Source organism: Lissotriton vulgaris, chromosome 1_1 (assembly GCF_964263255.1).
Source record: "Lissotriton vulgaris chromosome 1_1, aLisVul1.2, whole genome shotgun sequence".
Lineage (NCBI taxonomy): Eukaryota > Metazoa > Chordata > Amphibia > Caudata > Salamandridae > Lissotriton > Lissotriton vulgaris.
Window position 1 is genome coordinate 1,667,186,817 of NC_141685.1, and position 16,909 is coordinate 1,667,203,725.

The following is a 16,909-nucleotide window of genomic DNA, read 5'->3' on the forward strand; positions in this document are numbered from 1 at the left end:
CGTTATCGGAGTTGTGTTCAACCGTTACGATGTCGTCTTGATCGTATTCCTCGATAGACGATTTCTTCGTCCTCTTCGAAGTGATTTTCGGTGTCGTGCTCTGAGTATTGCTCTTCGTCTTGATCAGATTCTTCAACGCTACCTAGTTCTTCCTCATCGTCGAAGATGTTGTCTGGTTCTGGCGCCGACCTCTGCATTTCTTGCCTTGCTGCCTGTCGATTCCTGATAGTCTTTTTCGACCGGAACTGAGCACAAGCTAGGCAACTATCTTCCTTGTGATCCGGAGATCAGCATTTGTTGCACACGGGATGCTTATCCGCGTGCGAGAATTTTGAGTTGCACTGCGGGCAGTATTTAAATGGACTTAGTTCCATCGACGGTCGGTCCACGTGGTGTCGAGAAGGCCTCACGGCCCGATTCGACGACCGGAGTGCAAAGATGCTTCCGAAGTGTCTCGGTACCGAGCGCTAAACAATACCGACAGAACCGAAGGCCTTTTGGTCTTTACAGAAAGTTAAGAATTCCGAACTTGGAGTGTAGGAAAGTACATCCAAACCCAATGGCGGAAAAAAACAATCTGAGGATGGAGAGGATGCCCATGCGCACTGTAGTCCAAGGGAGGCGCCACCTATCTTGTGATACTTCGAAGACTCTTCCAGGACAACAACATGCAATCATCCGGACCCAACACTAGGCGGCGATCTATGCACAGATATGAATTCAGCAGCCCACATGCCTCGAACATACAATTTGAGAACAAGTTGATGAAGCATTGATTTATCAAATCAATAGCCTGCCTATTCCCTTTAATGCAGAGGATGAGACGATCACATCTTTCGCACTCTCGCCTCGGCGCAGAGGATGCAAGGGTCACATCCTTGGAGGGAGTGGGTGCTCACAAGAGGATTGCCTCAATTGGGGTCTTACTGAGGGCTGACTGGCACACTGATGTCATTTATCCATCAGACATGGAGTCATTATTGGAAAGTCTTGTGGTTTTGCTTTCAGAGCTATATCTCTCGTCCTCAACAGTTTCCTCCCCATCCCAACAGTGCTCCTTCCCAGTGGTTTTCTGCAAGGGGCTCAGCCACGAGTAATCCCCAAGCATGAATCCAGAACTAGACAAGAGGGATGCTTTTGAGGGGGCTGGAACCCCAGGCAGAGGGGTCGTCCTGCCCTTCCCTTAGGGGGAGGAGGGGGTGTGAGATTGGTCAAGAAGTGGGGGTGATCAGGCCACCCCCATAAGGAATGTTAGTGGCCAGTTAGTTTAAATAAAGTTTGCGCCTGGCTCTTCGAGTCACCCACAGGAATATGTAAGCACGAGTGGCACCACTGGAATGGAGATAGTCCACTTTCCAATGATGGCCATCTTGGAAGGATTCCTACTCCGGTACAGTTGACAAGACAATATTTTTTTTTCCTTGGGTGGAGGGATCATTCCCCTGGCATTGTGACGGATCACTAGCTTCCTCCCCTTTGTGGCCAAAAACATATTTCTATTTTGCATTCTTTGGGGCTGGTTAGGGCCTGTCCTTTCCAGATCGGAATCCCAGAGAGGGAGAAAATGGCAGCCATCATTTTGGATTCAGCTTTTCTGTACCAAGGTACTTTGCATCCTTTTCCACCGCACCCTGGCAAATGTGTGCACCAACTCCCAAACAGACATGGCATCTTGGAGGACGGCTGTCTATGCCTTATGTCAAATTACGGAGGAGAGCTCCAAGACAGGCTCTAATAAGGAGAATGCATCGGAAGAACAGTATCAAAATCTCAGTGATTTTTTATATGGCGCAGTTACATCAGATTACACTTTTTTCAGTGATTCCAAGAACATTGCCACAAAGCACAGCAAGGCATTCGTGATTTCCCTTCACAAGTTCCACCAAAAGACAGTGGCAGCGAGCCCAATACAGAGTTAAGACAGGTGCAATGCAGAGCTCAAGATTGCTCACTTGCAGCTCCATTAGAGATTCCAGCCCCAATTCCACTTTTCTCTGAAGACGCTCAAAGTAAAGTCAATACTGCAATTTGTTTGCCCATTAACTACTTCCAACTTTTTGTGAATTGCATTTACCTTGAGGAGACTGTGCAGCAAACATTTCTCCGTGCATTTTTGTTTTAGAGAGCATGGAGGCCTTGTTCTAGTGCTACTTCACGTGAGGAGTAGCAAAGAAAAAAAGGGACTTCAAAGTACTCCTGGGACTATTGGGCAAATCATCAGGACCTTCTACTGGTCTGCTTTTACAGTCTGGGCAACACCCAATTCCCATCGTCATAAGCTGAGATAAGTTTTTTGATTATAGGATGTATGCTGCATTTTCAATACTAACTGCAGCACTGCCACTGGACCTTCAAGGCCTAGCTGTTTTAAGGCATGGGCAAAGAAGACACATGTGAAGGCCCCCACCTTTCAAGAGGCCCCCTGGCAATTTTTATTTTCTCTGTAGCTCACTTCTGTGTATTTTTGCATCTTTACCTTTAACGTATTATTCAACACTGGCAGGCAACATAGGGCTTTGATAATAGAATTAAATGTTTCTCCAAATAGGGACTCCCAAAATGTTTGTAGTTTCTTGTCCAGAGCCCCGAAATCCTTAAGACACTGCTTACAAATTGTTCAAAATTCAACCTGCCATGGGGGGGTGGCGTGGCTTAGCCGGCAAGCCTGGCGGTCGTGTAGAGCGTGAGCTCCGACCAGCCAGCATTTATCCTGATCTATAATTCTGGCCCTGGTCATCGTGAACGGTTCCCAGTGACCCTGTATTGGTGCCCGGTCCCGGGGGCATCTTCCGACGACGAAAGGCGGCGCCGAAATCAGCTCAGACGGTCGCGGAGCGTAATGGCAGAGTGCTGCGGTCAGAGCGGTCCGGCGAGGCCTATAAAGCCGGGGCCTCATTTTTGGTGCAGCCCGGCTGGTGGGGGCTGCTGATTTGAGAGCCGGAACAGCGTGTGCCCACTGCCCACCCGGGAGCCGGGAGACCTTGGGGACCACGTCTCCTGCGGGACAACAGGTGGGCTCGGCGACGCAGTAGGCCGATGCAGGGGCCCAGGCAAGAGACAGCCGGAGAGAGGGGTCGCCATCTTGTGAGGTCTCTGCTGCCGCGCTGATTGGCGGCAGGGCGCGACTGGACAGACGAGCGGCGCTGCAGAGTACCCAGGTCAGTGAGGAGTGCTGAGGACCTCAGGGGCTGACCTGCTGCTGTGGCGGCCCAATGACTGGCAGTGGGGCAGGGGCGGCTGGAGTCTGGGAACTCGGGGGTCAGTTCGGGCCCCGGTGCACTTCAATCAAAGCGCTGGCCGTCTTGAGGGGGCCCTCCTGAACGAGCGCCTTGGGTCTGTGCGGCCGTGGGGATTGTGCCCACTTCAAGTGAACGCCTGCCAGGGGGACACGCCGCAAATAAGTAAGTCGGCGCTGTGGTGACGGGGGAATCCCCCCCCCCCTTGTGCGGGTGACCGACGGTTGGCGGCCACACTTGGGTGTCGGACCTGCGGCAGGCACGGGCCATACAGCGACCAGTGTGCCACCCCTCACACCGTGGGCAGCATGACACGAGGTGGAGGTGGAGGCCAGGGCAAACAAGGGCCGATAGATAAATTCACGGAGGCGGCTGGCCCCAGGGAACCACAGGCGCCTGATAATGCGGCGCTCCTGGCGGCGATCACGCAGTCAAGAGACGCCCTAGATGCCAAAATTGGTGCAGTCTGTTCTGATGTAATGCTCCTTCGACAAGACCTGCAGTACGCTGTGGAACGCATTACAGGCACGGAGACGCGTATATCGGAGGTGGGGGACGATGTTTCTACCCTAAAGAAGAGTCTTGGCCTTGGAGAAAATTCAGAAGGGCCTGGCCCTGAGAGCTGAGGATGTGGAGGGGCACGCCCGCGCAGTAACCTTCGCTTTGTTGGCTTTCCTGAGAATTGTGAAGGGGGCAATGCGGAGCGCTTCTTGACACAATGGCTGGAGAGCTGGATTCCAACAGATGTCCTCTCTCGCTGCTTCGTGGTCGAGAGGGCCCACTGTGCGCTTACGCAGAGGCTCCCGGCTGGTGCACGCCCGCGTCCAATGATTAGCAAATTCCTGAACTATGCTGATCGAGACACTATCCTAAAGCAGGCAAGACTGAAGGGCAATCTTACCTATGAGAATGCGAATATTCTCATCTTCCCGGACTACACAAAACTGGATCAGCAACAACACCAATCCTTCATCGCAGCCAAGGCTCGTCTCCGGGGCCTGAAGATGCAATTCGCATTGCTCTACCCAACGAGGCTGCGGGTCATCTTCCAGTCTCGCACATTATTCTTTGACACTCCAGAAGAGGTCTTTCAGTAGACGGATGAAACTAAAGATTCGGACCAACACAGCGAAAGGGGGGGAAAATCGGACTCCTCCTCGAGTAGAACTGCCAGAGGAGGCCTCAAGAAACGACGCCAGCAGCGTGGAAGATCGCGCTCGAACCATGGCTCGCGCTCTGGGTCGACCTCCCACCGGGATGAGGCTATGCCGGAAGACCAGGAAGATGTGCCTTGACTGTGGGGGGGAACTGACTCATGGTCCTTGTATAGGTCTGATGTAGATGACCAGGTGCAATATTGCTTAGGCTGGAAGCCACACTCTGCCTAGTTGGTGGAGGAAGAGACAGTCTAGCTCTCTATGGGCTGCCGCGAGGGAATCCATTGGAGGGGGTGGTTCTTGGCTCCCCGTTGGGGCCTGGGCCACGATCTGACCACGACAGGTGCGTCCGTGTTTGGGAGGTGACGGGGGGGGGGGGGGTTGGGGGGGGGGGGGGGAGAGTGAGTCCATGCTGAAATTGGTGCTTGCTGACTGTCAAGATTTACGGATGTTGCTCGTGTAAGGCCAGGCCGTGACATGTAATTCTGCATAAATGTCTCTTTATGGTGAGGGAGGGATACGGATCATGAGCTGGAATGTGCGGGGGATGTTAGATAAGTTGAAGAGGCGGGCAGTATTCACGTGGGCCAGGAGGAGGGGGGGAGGGGGGGGGGGGGGGTTTGGACACGTACGTACTCTTGTTGCAGGAAACACACTTGCTTGGTACTAAAGCGCTGTGCCTTCAGCGATGTGGATTCACACCCACATACCACTCAGGGTTTATAAGGGGACCAGGGGGGTGGCAGTCCTCATTCATCGTGGGGTTCCCTTAGCTCATAAACGCACCTGGACTGACGCGCAGGGTAGACTTATATTTGTGCAGGGAGAAATTGGAGGGGACACGGTACTCTTTGGCAGCGTATACGCCCCACCACCTTTACAGTGGCCACTAGTAGAGAGGCTGCTGTCCCTATGGGTTGACATGCCCACTGCTCTGTCCATTGTAGGAGAGGATTGGAACGACATCATGGACATTTCGAGCGATAGATGGCGAAGCGCTGCTGGCGACCAGGACGCGGTGGGGATGGAGGGCCCGGTTACCAGATTGCGGGCCTTGGTCACAGGTCTCGATTGGGTGGATACATGGAGGTACAAGCATGGGTCACTTAGGGACTTCACATATTTCTCCACATCGCAGGAATCCTTCTCTAGGTTAGACTACGTGTTTGTTCCGAGAGTGTTGGCTAATAGAGTGTTGTCCACGGAGATTTTGCCGCAGGCGCTTTCCGACCACTCGCCGGTTTATGTTGTACTTGATACTGGTCGAGCTCGGCAGCCGTTTCGGTGGCGTATGTCGACTTAGCAATTGATGCAAGACACCTACCTACCGTGCTCATATGACTAGCGAAATTGATCACTTTCTATCTGTTAACGTAGGTACGGTAGACTCTCCGGCGACGCTTTGGGAAGTGATGAAGCCCACATTGCGAGGTATTGATATTTCATGGTGCGCAGCGGCGCGTAGGGAGAAGCGTAGAGAAATGGTGCGGCGCGAGACGGACCTGGAGGCATTGGAGCGCAGGGGTCGGGAGGAGGATGGCAGACCACCTAGGCGGCAGCAGGCACTGGCGCAACAACAATATGCTACGGCGCTGCTAGACGAGGCACGACAGGCTTGGTTGGCTGCACGCAGTCGTATATACAAATGGGGCAACAAGTCCTGCAAAATGCTGCATCGCCTGTGTCATGGCATCATGCATGCCCAGCCATTACACTGGATAGTGAGCCCAGATGGGGCGCCTATCCTAGAACCTGTTGCACTCGCGGGAAGCTTTGCTACTTATGAGGAGCTGTACGTGCCCGGGGAGTGCCTAGAGGCTGGGGTCATACAACGATTCATTGATGATCTCCCACCGAGGGCTGTCTCAGACGAGGCTCGGGATTTATTAGACCGTCCCCTGACAGACGATGAGCTAGCCACGGCACTGGGCGAATTGAACCCGGGCAAAGCACCAGGACCTAATGGGTTCCCTAGTGAATTCTTTTGGCGCTTCGCAACGCAGCCGAGTCCTCATTTTCGGCCAGTGATAGAAGAGGCGCGCGAGAGTGGTACGCTCCCCCCGGACTGGCGGCACGCGGAGGTGGTGGTGGGGGTGTCCCGCTGCTTCCGGATCCTGCGTGGGACGGGCTGCCCCATCTCTACATATCTTTTTGCGCTCGCTATGGGACCCCTCGCAGCATGGGTGCGAATAGACACTCCGCTTGAGGGATTTCGGTGGTCGGCGGGTCTAACCGATAGAATAGCCCTGTACACCAATGATGTGTTGTTTTTCCTCACTGACTTAAATCGATCTGGGCCCCGTATCCCGCAAATCTTTGGCGAAACCTCTGGCCCATATATGAATCCCGGGAGGTCCGCAGACGGTTGGGGACTGGGCACGAGGGCTCCAGTTGGCCACTGACGGAGTGAAGTACCTGGGAGTATTTTTGTACAAAGACGCGACCATAGCCCGAGAGCGTAACATTACCCCGGTTTGGGAGCGTACTCGCGAGGACCTGAAGTTGTGGTCTTAGATGCCTCTTTCTATACTTGGTAGGTCTGCCATCTTTAAGATGGTGGCGCTCCCCCGCCTGATATACCAACTGCAAAATCATCCACTGATAATTTCGCCCGGTTGGTCCCACGCCTTAACTCGGCGCTGAGTGGGTTCTTATGGGAGGGGGCGCCGCGCGAGTGGCCCTGCGGACGTGCTTTCTATCGACGTATACTGGGGGTTTGGCCACATTAGATGTCCTATCGTATTATCAGGCGTCCCACCTCTTAGTATTAAATGACAGGTGGTATGCGGACAGGAACGACCACGCATGTGCAGTTGAGAGGGCCTTGATGGGCACTGCGTCCGTTCATACGCTCTATACTTAGCACCACTCAGGAAGTCCCTTCCGTCCATCACACAGGTGGTCTTTCAGGTGTGGAGGCAGGCTCTGCATAGGATGGACTGGTGGAATGTTCTTACTCCAGAAACCCCGTTGTGGCGCAATGGCCGGTTACCCCTGATGGACACCCTGATGGGCTTCCGGGGATGGGATGCGATCGGCATCTCTACCCTAGGGGATGTTATGTCAGAGTGCGTGCTCAAATCGTTTGATAATTTACGGGACGAATTTGGGATGCCATGTAATTTTTTAAATATCTCCAATTTCGTCATGCCCTAACACCATACATTGCGGGGTTGGAGCGACTCCCTGAGTTCAGTCCGCTGGAAGCTGAAATCTTCATGGGGGAGCTGCCTGATAAGAAACTGTCACGTATCTACCAAACTCTGGTGCGACATTGCTCCTCAGACCTGCAACGACTTAAAACTGCATGGGAACAGGACGTTGGGGAATTAATTAGATGAGGAAGATTGGGTGGAGGCACTGGAGGGTCCTAGAGTGGCAGCAATATCCACGCGCCTGCGACTCGTCCAATTCAGATACCTACACCGTACATACTACACTAGACAGCGCTTGTGGAGGGCGGGCTTGGTAGCGTCTCCAGACTGTCTCCTGGGTGGGACGGAGGTAGGAACGTTGCTGCACACAGTCTGGGACTGTAAGGAATTACGGAGATTCTGGGATGAAGTGTTTCAATGTCTAGATCTGGCCCTGTTACATGTCATGGCTGGGGTAGGGGGCAATAGGTATAAGCGCCATTTACTTTTACTGGGGCTAACGCTGGCGAAGAGAGATATTGCACGATCTTGGAAGGCGCCCCGAGCTCCATCGCTCATGGCCTGGAAAAATGGGATGGACTTCTGTATGGGGCTGGAACAACCCATATATATTGCTAGGGGCTGCCCTCGGAAGCACTTCAAAATTTGGAAGAGGTGGGCGGACTATCGTGGACTGGAGCTGGATCCGCCACCTGAGGACAAATGCCCTCCAGCCCCTTTGACAGTTCGACAGCCATGATCACACTGTTGGCACATTGGTGCGCATGGCATACATTATACTTGATGTACATGATACAGGTAGAGCAGGCAGCGGCGCGCGGGGAGGGGGGGGGGGTTAGCTTTGCGTGTGGGTGGAGGGGGGGGGGGGGGAGGCGAGGGGGGTTTCATAGTTATGCCTTTCTGTTTGTAATTATGTTTCATTATAGAAAATGACTGAAATTGATACTGGTAAATTGATAATGGTGATTGTCTATGGATGACAGAGCATTGCATAACATGTGCTTCTTATGCAGTCAATAGAATCTGTTTTCACAAAAAAAATTCAACCTGCAATGGAAAATTTCTCTGCCAAGTTTCCTGAGATGCATACTTCAGGGAAGCATGCAGCAGTCAACACATCTTTGATGTTTCACAAGGAGTAGCTGCTGTTCAGGCAGTATATACTAAAGAAAGGGATCAGTACAGCATCAAGATGTACGTGTTGTACAAGAGTCCCAACTGATTATGCATACAGGCTGGGATTGTATACTGGGAAGAAGTATAGTATACATTCTATCGGATGCCTAGCCAGATTACTAATTAGTGAAAAGGGTATACAGTTTGTGGACAATTTGTATACAAAAGTACAGTTGTTCAGCGAGCTGTACAATGCAGGCACTGTGTGGCAAGAGGTAGAATTCAAAGGAACTGCAAATGATTTCCCACCAAGGGCTCATTTGTAAAATGCTCCTGAAGTGTCAGTCCAGTACGTGGCTTTGCAATGATCTGCTAACTGGGAAATTCTCAGACAGGTGGAAAGAGCCTGTGCTCACTACAATACATGATGAGAGCACTTCTCTGATCACGGTTTGGGGTCAGTTTATCGAAATGCCCAACTGTATCCTTGATCAGAACAAATACATGGGAGCAGTTGATAAAACTCACTGGCTACTTCAACCATATGATGAGTCATAAAAATTATGAGATGTTGGCAATCCACCTAGACTCCATGTGGCAATTCAAAATGCAGATGTTGTCCACTTTGAGACTACCTAATGAAAACTGACTCGATGTCCTGTAAAAGTATTAGCCCTTACACACAAATATATTTTTAAAATATTTATATGCACATAAATATTGTTACAAAAGGTAATTATAATCAAATAATGAAAATCTGAGCAATCGTAAGGTGAGCACCGATTTACCTGGGTGCCTTGACTTATCAATCTCGCATACACTGAACACATGCACCCCATGAACTTTGGGTTTTCCCTCTTTTTGTGTATTTACTAGTTCTAGCTCTTACTTCATCTGCTGTGGAGGATGTTAAAAGGCTGCACAATCAACACTTAGACTGGCAACAAAGAAAAGGAGCTAACTATATCGCAGACACAGAATGTGAATTTGGCAAGGAAATAGGAGAGTTGTTACTTCTGCCTCCAGTGCCCTTCTCAGCCAGGCCTGTGCATTTCAACTTTATTTTTTAACCACAAAAAAAGTGAAGTCCTGGGAAATTGTCTGGAGTGAAATAGTCCGGTTAAGAGTTAGCATGTGGCTTTAAATGGCTGTCCATGGGTACAAATCTTCCATGTCCCATTAATTTACTTACCTACGTAGCCTTTTAAATTGTTCCTCCTAGGCTAGAAAATCTTCCTAATAGTGCTTGTCTAAACAATTTGCCTAATCCATACCAGTTTAAATTGCTAACTTAGATTTAAGCCACATACGTACTCCAGTAAAGTATATATTGATCATACCTGTGGCCAGCTTGCCACCTTCAGCAAAACATAGGCGATGTTTCATCTACCATATTACAAGTGCATTATAGTCCATGCACCATGCATAGTGGCAGATAGAAAAACTAAGGGCTCTATGCCATTGTTTTTTCTTATGCCTGGCAAGATCATCTTCCAAGATAAGTGATGGGCTTGTTTATTTATTGCACTTCTAATGGCTATGTAACTTATTCCGAATGTTGTCCAGTTCTCCATGGCTAGATTTAAAGTCTCCACCGCTCTGCTTAACTACCTGATCCAGGGATTATTTAGTGCTGTATATATTGGCTCAAGCTCCTCCTTCATGAAGCCTTCTGGCACCTTCAGAACCATCAGGAATCCACAGGATTAAAAACAGTCTTACAGGATACCCAAAAGTGCTACCTGGGGTCAATTCGAGGAGGGCCACACGGACACGTCAGTTCCCACTTGATGGATCACCAATATGCCATAAGAACAGGACATGTGGTAGTAGTCTGCTGCTGGGGTCGCGCAATAAGAACAATATAGGGGGGGGGGGGGCGCGACTGCCCGCAAGCCGGAGTCAACAAGGTGTATAGTATGTAACATGGAGGTAGTACAATTGTATTAAGCCTAGTCAGGGGAGATGGCAAGGGTACTGGGGAGCCATTTGAGCATTCCTCCATTTGACTTTGTGTTGGGTGTCCACACATTCCTCCCATTTGTGTTTGAGAGGGGAGAATTTGTAAGGTGTGCCAAGAATTTATTATTTGTAAATGAGGGAGATCCCACCCTTTACCAACGGGCCCAGCACAAATATGTTCAGCAGGGGGCTGGGCTCTGGAAGATAGTATAGCGATGGGGAGTGTTCCCAGGATACTTGTTTCCAGTCCAAGGAGGACCCGGCTTGGTAGTTTAGCTGGACTGTTCCCATGAGGCACAGGGTCCAGACTGATCTGCATATGACTGGGTTCAAACTGGGGGACGTAGTGACCAAAAGAATGATGATGTAACCCAGATCTCTTGACTGCGGACAAATGTTTGATTTATTCAGCATTCCGTCCATTTTTTCCACAGCAGATATTAAAGGGACGGCATGAATCTGCACTGATCTGGATAAATCAAGAAGGAGAGGAACGAGAAGAGCAGGCGAGCAAGAATCTTTGCAAAAAATGTAAATTCTGTATTAAAGATATTGGTCTGTATGAGGTGTATAGTTCCAGTGGTTTTCCTGGTTTGTGACTAAATAGTATAGTGGCCAGATCGAAGTCCGTGAGAACTCGCTCTGGGTGGTTGATCCAACAGCATATCACTGACCTCTTCAAGGGTAAGTAAGGCTTTCAGTTCGCCTTTTGAGTTCCTGTCAGGTCAGGTAATGAGATGTCAGGAAGAATTGTGTTTGCTAGTTCTTTAAATGATCCGCGGACACGGGGGTAAAAGGGAGTAGTAATAATTGGCAAATGTTTGGGCGATTTTGCTGCCAAAGTCCGACAGTGCCAAGATTTGTCTAATATTTTTGTTACACAATGTTGATGCGGGAAGGTGTTAATTATAAGCTAATTGCTGTAACATTGAATTTATGGTATGCATAACACTGATGTACCGTACTACATCTCAATAAAGATGTTTTTGAGATTTAAAAAATATATATTTTTGTTACAGCCTTAAGAGGTCAAGTCAAAAGTAGCCAGTCAGAACAGCTGTTTGCCAGTCTTGTCCCTGTGCTTGTATACTCGCTGGGTGTAGCCCTCTAGCATTCAAGGGATTCATCGAGGTGAGCTGGTGGGGAGAGCTTTTGTCCAATTCCAGTTGGCGGAGCAGTTTGGGATCTGAGTTGCGAACAGATGGTCTCCTAAGTGAAGAATTTGGGTTGAGTGTCGAGATCTGCTTACATATCGCATGTTCTTTGCCGCGGACATAATTCTTGGCCAGATCTCCAATAGGGGTTTTTCCGGCCAGCCACAGCGTGCCTGTGGAAGCAACTGCACCTGGAGTACTTTTAAAGTAGGCTTCAATCTCTGTGGCTAGGAAACTGATGCTTTCCTGGTCTGTCAAATACCATGCGTTGAGATAGCACATCCACTTTTCGGCTGTCAAGCGGGACCCCAGATAGAGGTGAACCAGCCAGTGGTCAGAGATACTGCAGGGTAGTATTTCTAGGTGAGTGGCGCGTAAGGCATCAGGAGCCGGTAGAAGAAAATCATCGATACGTGAAAGTTTTATGGGCAGCTGAGACAGGGATGTATTCTTGTGTACTGGGATGCCAGATCCTCCATGTCACAGAGGCCCAAGGCCTCAATCCAGGTCTAGAGCTTTCTTGTCGCAAGTAGTCTGTGGTGTGTTGGTGAGCATCGGTGACGGCATGTGGTGGGATGTATAAAGTTAAGAGATGAAGACGAGTACCCTCTTTAAGTGTCTCAAGCCCCATGTATCTACCAAGAGGATCTAGATTAGCCTTCGTGATTACCAGAGTAAAACTTTAAGCGGATAGTTACTCTTCTCGAACTTTTGGGTAAATACCCTATTATTGACCCTGTTGTAGCCATATCAGCCCAAGAATGTGCACTGGGTACTCGAGAGACTGTTTTCGTGGAGTATAAGAATCGCTGGTGCACTTTACTTGACAGTGGAGAAATGGCGAACATTTAATCCGATCTAAAAGACCATTTACATTACATATGAGAAACGTCATGTAAGTCGAGGGAGAGGTGCGGGGGCCCAGGCACTTTGGGCTAGGGCACTCTCGCATAGTTTACGGTCAGGGGGGCTTCCTTTGCCTTGTAGGATAGGATCATGCGGCAGGATTGTGGGAATGGATATGCAAAGCCAAATGAATGAAACAAAACAATACTAATTAATATATAGCGCAAAACTTGAAATTGAAACTTCCCTCCCCCAAACCGATACTTCTCTCCCAGAAGCATCTGTTGTCTCGAAAAAACCCAATAAACAACCACTGATACAACCTATAAGGGGAGTGGAGGGGGAGATTTTCATCGCCTCTCCGACTCTGCATGAGTGAACAAGGCTTTAGCCTACCATGGGGGAGCGGTCCTCAACTCTGCAGTCAAACACTCTGCACAGCACGGGTAGGGCTTCGGAGACATCCCAGTTGCAAGGAGTTAGTATAAAACACTTTAATGTCTCTGGCTGATTCCCAGCTGGGCCTCCTGGTAGGAGGACACTTTGGTCATGGGACGGAGTGATTGAACACACTAGGAACCATGTCAGATGTTTTGGAGTAGCTAGGGCAGTATCACTTCCTGGACCAGGTTCTTCTTTAAGGACAGGCACCCGAAGTGGGCGTCCAGGCGGGAATACATGATACTGTGGGCGGGGGGTGGGGGGGGATGAGGCTCTTGTTAGGGAACGAGAGAAAATTCTCTTCTCAGTTTCAAATTCTCAGGCCTCATCTGGAGATTCATATAAGAGTGATTGTGAATCATGCATAATTTTCTGTTGCCCGAAAGGTGAACACATTGTGGAGGTTCATCACCCTGAGTTGTTGTTTGAACCCAGTGTAGGATTTACGCTTTTTTCGTGTACTCTGGATATATAATCGGGAGGATTCATAGGGGAGGTTACCAATCTCCCTGGATTCTAGAAGAATTGTGACTCTGATCCAGTAGTTTATGACTTGGGTGATAAGTGGCTTTGGTGGAGTCCCGGGAGTCTGTTTGGGATTCATTAATCTGTGGGCATGCTTGAGGATGAACCATTGGGATAAGTTCCAAGTCGGTAGTTATGATCTGAGCCAAGACTCCAGGAATTTCTCAGTGTCACCTGCCTAGGCCCCCTGCGGAAATGCCACAAATCTCAGGTTTTAATGTCGGTCTGTTCTTAGGATCTTGGGTTCATGCTCAGAGTTATTTGGTGGTTGTTTGAAGACAGTGAATTTAAGGATGGCGTTTTCTTCCAGTTTGGAAATTTGGGTTTCAGCGATCACCCAGTTGGCTCTATTTTGGAGGTCCTGGTGGAGCATGGTGATGTCTATGCGCTATTCTCCAACTCAGGTCTCTACTGCCTCTTGACGCCTGGATAGCTTGCAGAATCACAGCCGTGTCAGGGGGGCCTCCATCCCCCGGGATCTGCTGTGGACAAGCGAAACTGGTCCATCTTAATTTGAGAGGTAGGGCCCTGGTCTTTGCCCATCCTCTGCCTGCTGGCTGTACACCCCAGGCTTGAGGGGAGGAGGGGTGTAGGAAGAACGATATAGTGGTCAATGCTGTTCCACTTGCCCCCCATATTCTGCTCCAGAGTGGGGTGGGAGGGGGATAACAACAATTATTTGACAGTTGGTGTATATTTTATATCCAGGACAAAAAAGTTTCATGGAGGAGGATACTAAGAAATGGATGGATAGCAATGCACAGTGTCAACCGGCACTAATGTCTGTGCAACAAGTCACAATGATTGGAGAGAACGACTTAAAAGGCAGTCAAGACACAGATGAAAAATGAAAACTAACCTTGTTCAACCGCAAATTAGCAATGAGGTGAACACCGACCATCCCACTTTTTTCACAGTTTGGGCAAGCGAGAAAACAGATCACACAGCTGCAGGGTAGGTTTTTATCATGTAGCTAAAATGCAAGCAGAACTGCGGACTGTTTACAGTTCATAAATGCAACAGAATCATTTATGACACTCACGGGTCTACTGTGCACCATATAAAAATCCAAGTAAACAAATACATTAATCAACTAAAGAAATACATGGATAAATAAGCATTGTAAAAAATGTACAACATACAAGGAGCCAAGTAACAAAAGATTACAGCTATAGTACATTTGAAATTTGAAAATACCAACTTGTACAAACTAGATCAATCCTAGGACAAAGCCGGCTGCCTTCACTAAGACAAGCCTGGTATTTGTACAGAGCAGTCACTGGTTTGCCATCACAAATGCATGCTGAACTAAGCCCTCCTGCCAAACATGAATGTCAAACTCACCTAAGACTTAAGTTATTCTGCAGTGCAAACTGAAGGCCATTGACAATCTCCGGCAGCTCGGGCACCATGGCCAGCACGGTCACACCAATAAACATCTAGGAAAAGAGGAGAGAAACAAAGAACGAAAATACGGTGCAGCTCTAATGGTGAGTAAGTATATCAGACCAGGGAAGAGTCTCTTTGAGAGAAGTCTAAACAGACACTGCATGCACAACAAAACGTGGAAACAAATACCAGTAGTAGTTCACGGTCTTAAAACTTTACCAGTGTTATATTCTCACTTTTCTATCAGACAATGAATGGATTAAATACGTTTGCAGACACTCTTCCGATTGGCATTTAAAAGTTTTCATTTTTAATTATAGATCTATCATTGATCATCTTAAATCGCTATAAACAGCATTGATGTCAAGTAATAAAATAAGCGGTGCATTTTTTGAAAAAGATGTGAAAAAAATGCTTTCCTTGTACGTTTCCATTGTAGGTGATTGATGACCTTTACAATGCACAACTTTATTGGTTCTAGCTTCACTATCATTTGATTGTTCTGCCTCCACCATATTATTGCAAGTTAATCAAGTACGGGTACTTTGCCAGAGACGTCTATGTATTATGACTGGTCACAATCAACCACCACTTCATAATGAGAATCCTCTGTGACATCACCTTAAATACACGCAGGAACAAGAGCTAAAATGACAATGTTGCATTGATCTTATTAAACCTTTGTAATGAACCACTCAATTACTCTGAAGAACTAGTTACTTAACTTTGTTAACGCTAGATCTGTAAAAGACATTAGTTATGGATTCTTCACCTTAGAATTACCCCCAGGTGTCAGACTGGATCCGGAGAATTGTTCTTCAGCAGTACCCCTGTGCGTCGGTAGGTGGAGTCGGTCGTCTACGCATTCGTCATTGGCGTCGTGGTCGCCAGAATGATGCCGCCCCTGTACGCCGACGTCAGTTCTTCACACGACATTTAATGCCAAAAGCGCAGAGCCATGCAAGACACTTACCACTAGTACACAAAACTAGGGTCCTGAAGAGTAGTCCCTCACCCTAGAAGTCAGTTCGCAGAATGGGGAGGATGGGTGGGGCGGTGAGGAATCCTTTAACTAATCTATATCTCTTGCAGATATATCATTATCGAAGGTAAGTAACTTGTTCATTTGAAAGAGACAATTATGGATTCCTCACCTTAGAATCGATACCCCAGAAATACCAACCCCAGATGTGGGTCTACGAACCAAGTTCACAACAGGAAGTCCTGGAGAACAGAATGACTAAAGAAGCGGTCTCTCCAGATTTGGCTGTCCAGGCAGTACTGTTTAGTAAACATGTGCAAAGAAGCCCACGTAGCTGCCTGGCAGATGTCATGAAGGGGGACTCCACGTCCCAAAGCAGTAGTGGCTGCCGTCGCCTTTCTCGGTGCTCACATAGCCAACAAAGAGCTGGTCATCCACCCAGAAATGCTTTGTACGATCCAGATAGAGGGAAAGCACACATTTTGGACCCAGAGGGTGGAGCCTCTCTTCCTCTTTAGAAGGATGCGGGGGCAGGAAGAAGGTGGGCAAAGTGATGGTCTGTCCTATGTGGCAAGAGGTAACCACTTTAGGAAGGAAAGAAGGTCTAGTACGAAGGACAACGTTGTCAGGATGAACAGCAAGGAAAGGTGGTTTTGAAGAAAGGGCCTGAAGCTTACTCACCCTGCAAGCAGAGGTGATGCAACCAGAAAGGCAGGTTGAAGTGTCATGAGTCTGAGAGGACAGTTATGTAGCGGCTCGAAAGGAGAGCACATAAGATGTCAGAACCAGGTTCAAGTCCCATTGAGGCATTACAAAAGGAATTGGAGGATACAAGTGAGTAATGCCCTTAAGGAAGCGATTTACAATAGGGGACTTTAAAAGAGAAGGCTGGTCAGGAAGCAGAAGAAAGGCCAAAATGGCCAAAAGATAGCCTTTTAGAGTGCCA

At 48.7% G+C, this 16,909-nt stretch overlaps 1 protein-coding gene across 2 annotated transcripts in view; it reads right to left on the reverse strand.

Moving 5' to 3' along the window:
- The window catches only part of LOC147751019 (uncharacterized), a 355,587-nt gene that overhangs the window by 12,249 nt on the left and 326,429 nt on the right, over nucleotides 1-16,909 (reverse strand). For both annotated transcript variants that reach the window (XM_086918906.1, XM_086918905.1), the window contains exon 17: nucleotides 14,937-15,031. In XM_086918906.1, coding sequence (XP_086775032.1) covers nucleotides 14,937-15,031 — 95 coding nt within the window. The remainder of the gene's footprint in view (nucleotides 1-14,936; nucleotides 15,032-16,909) is intronic.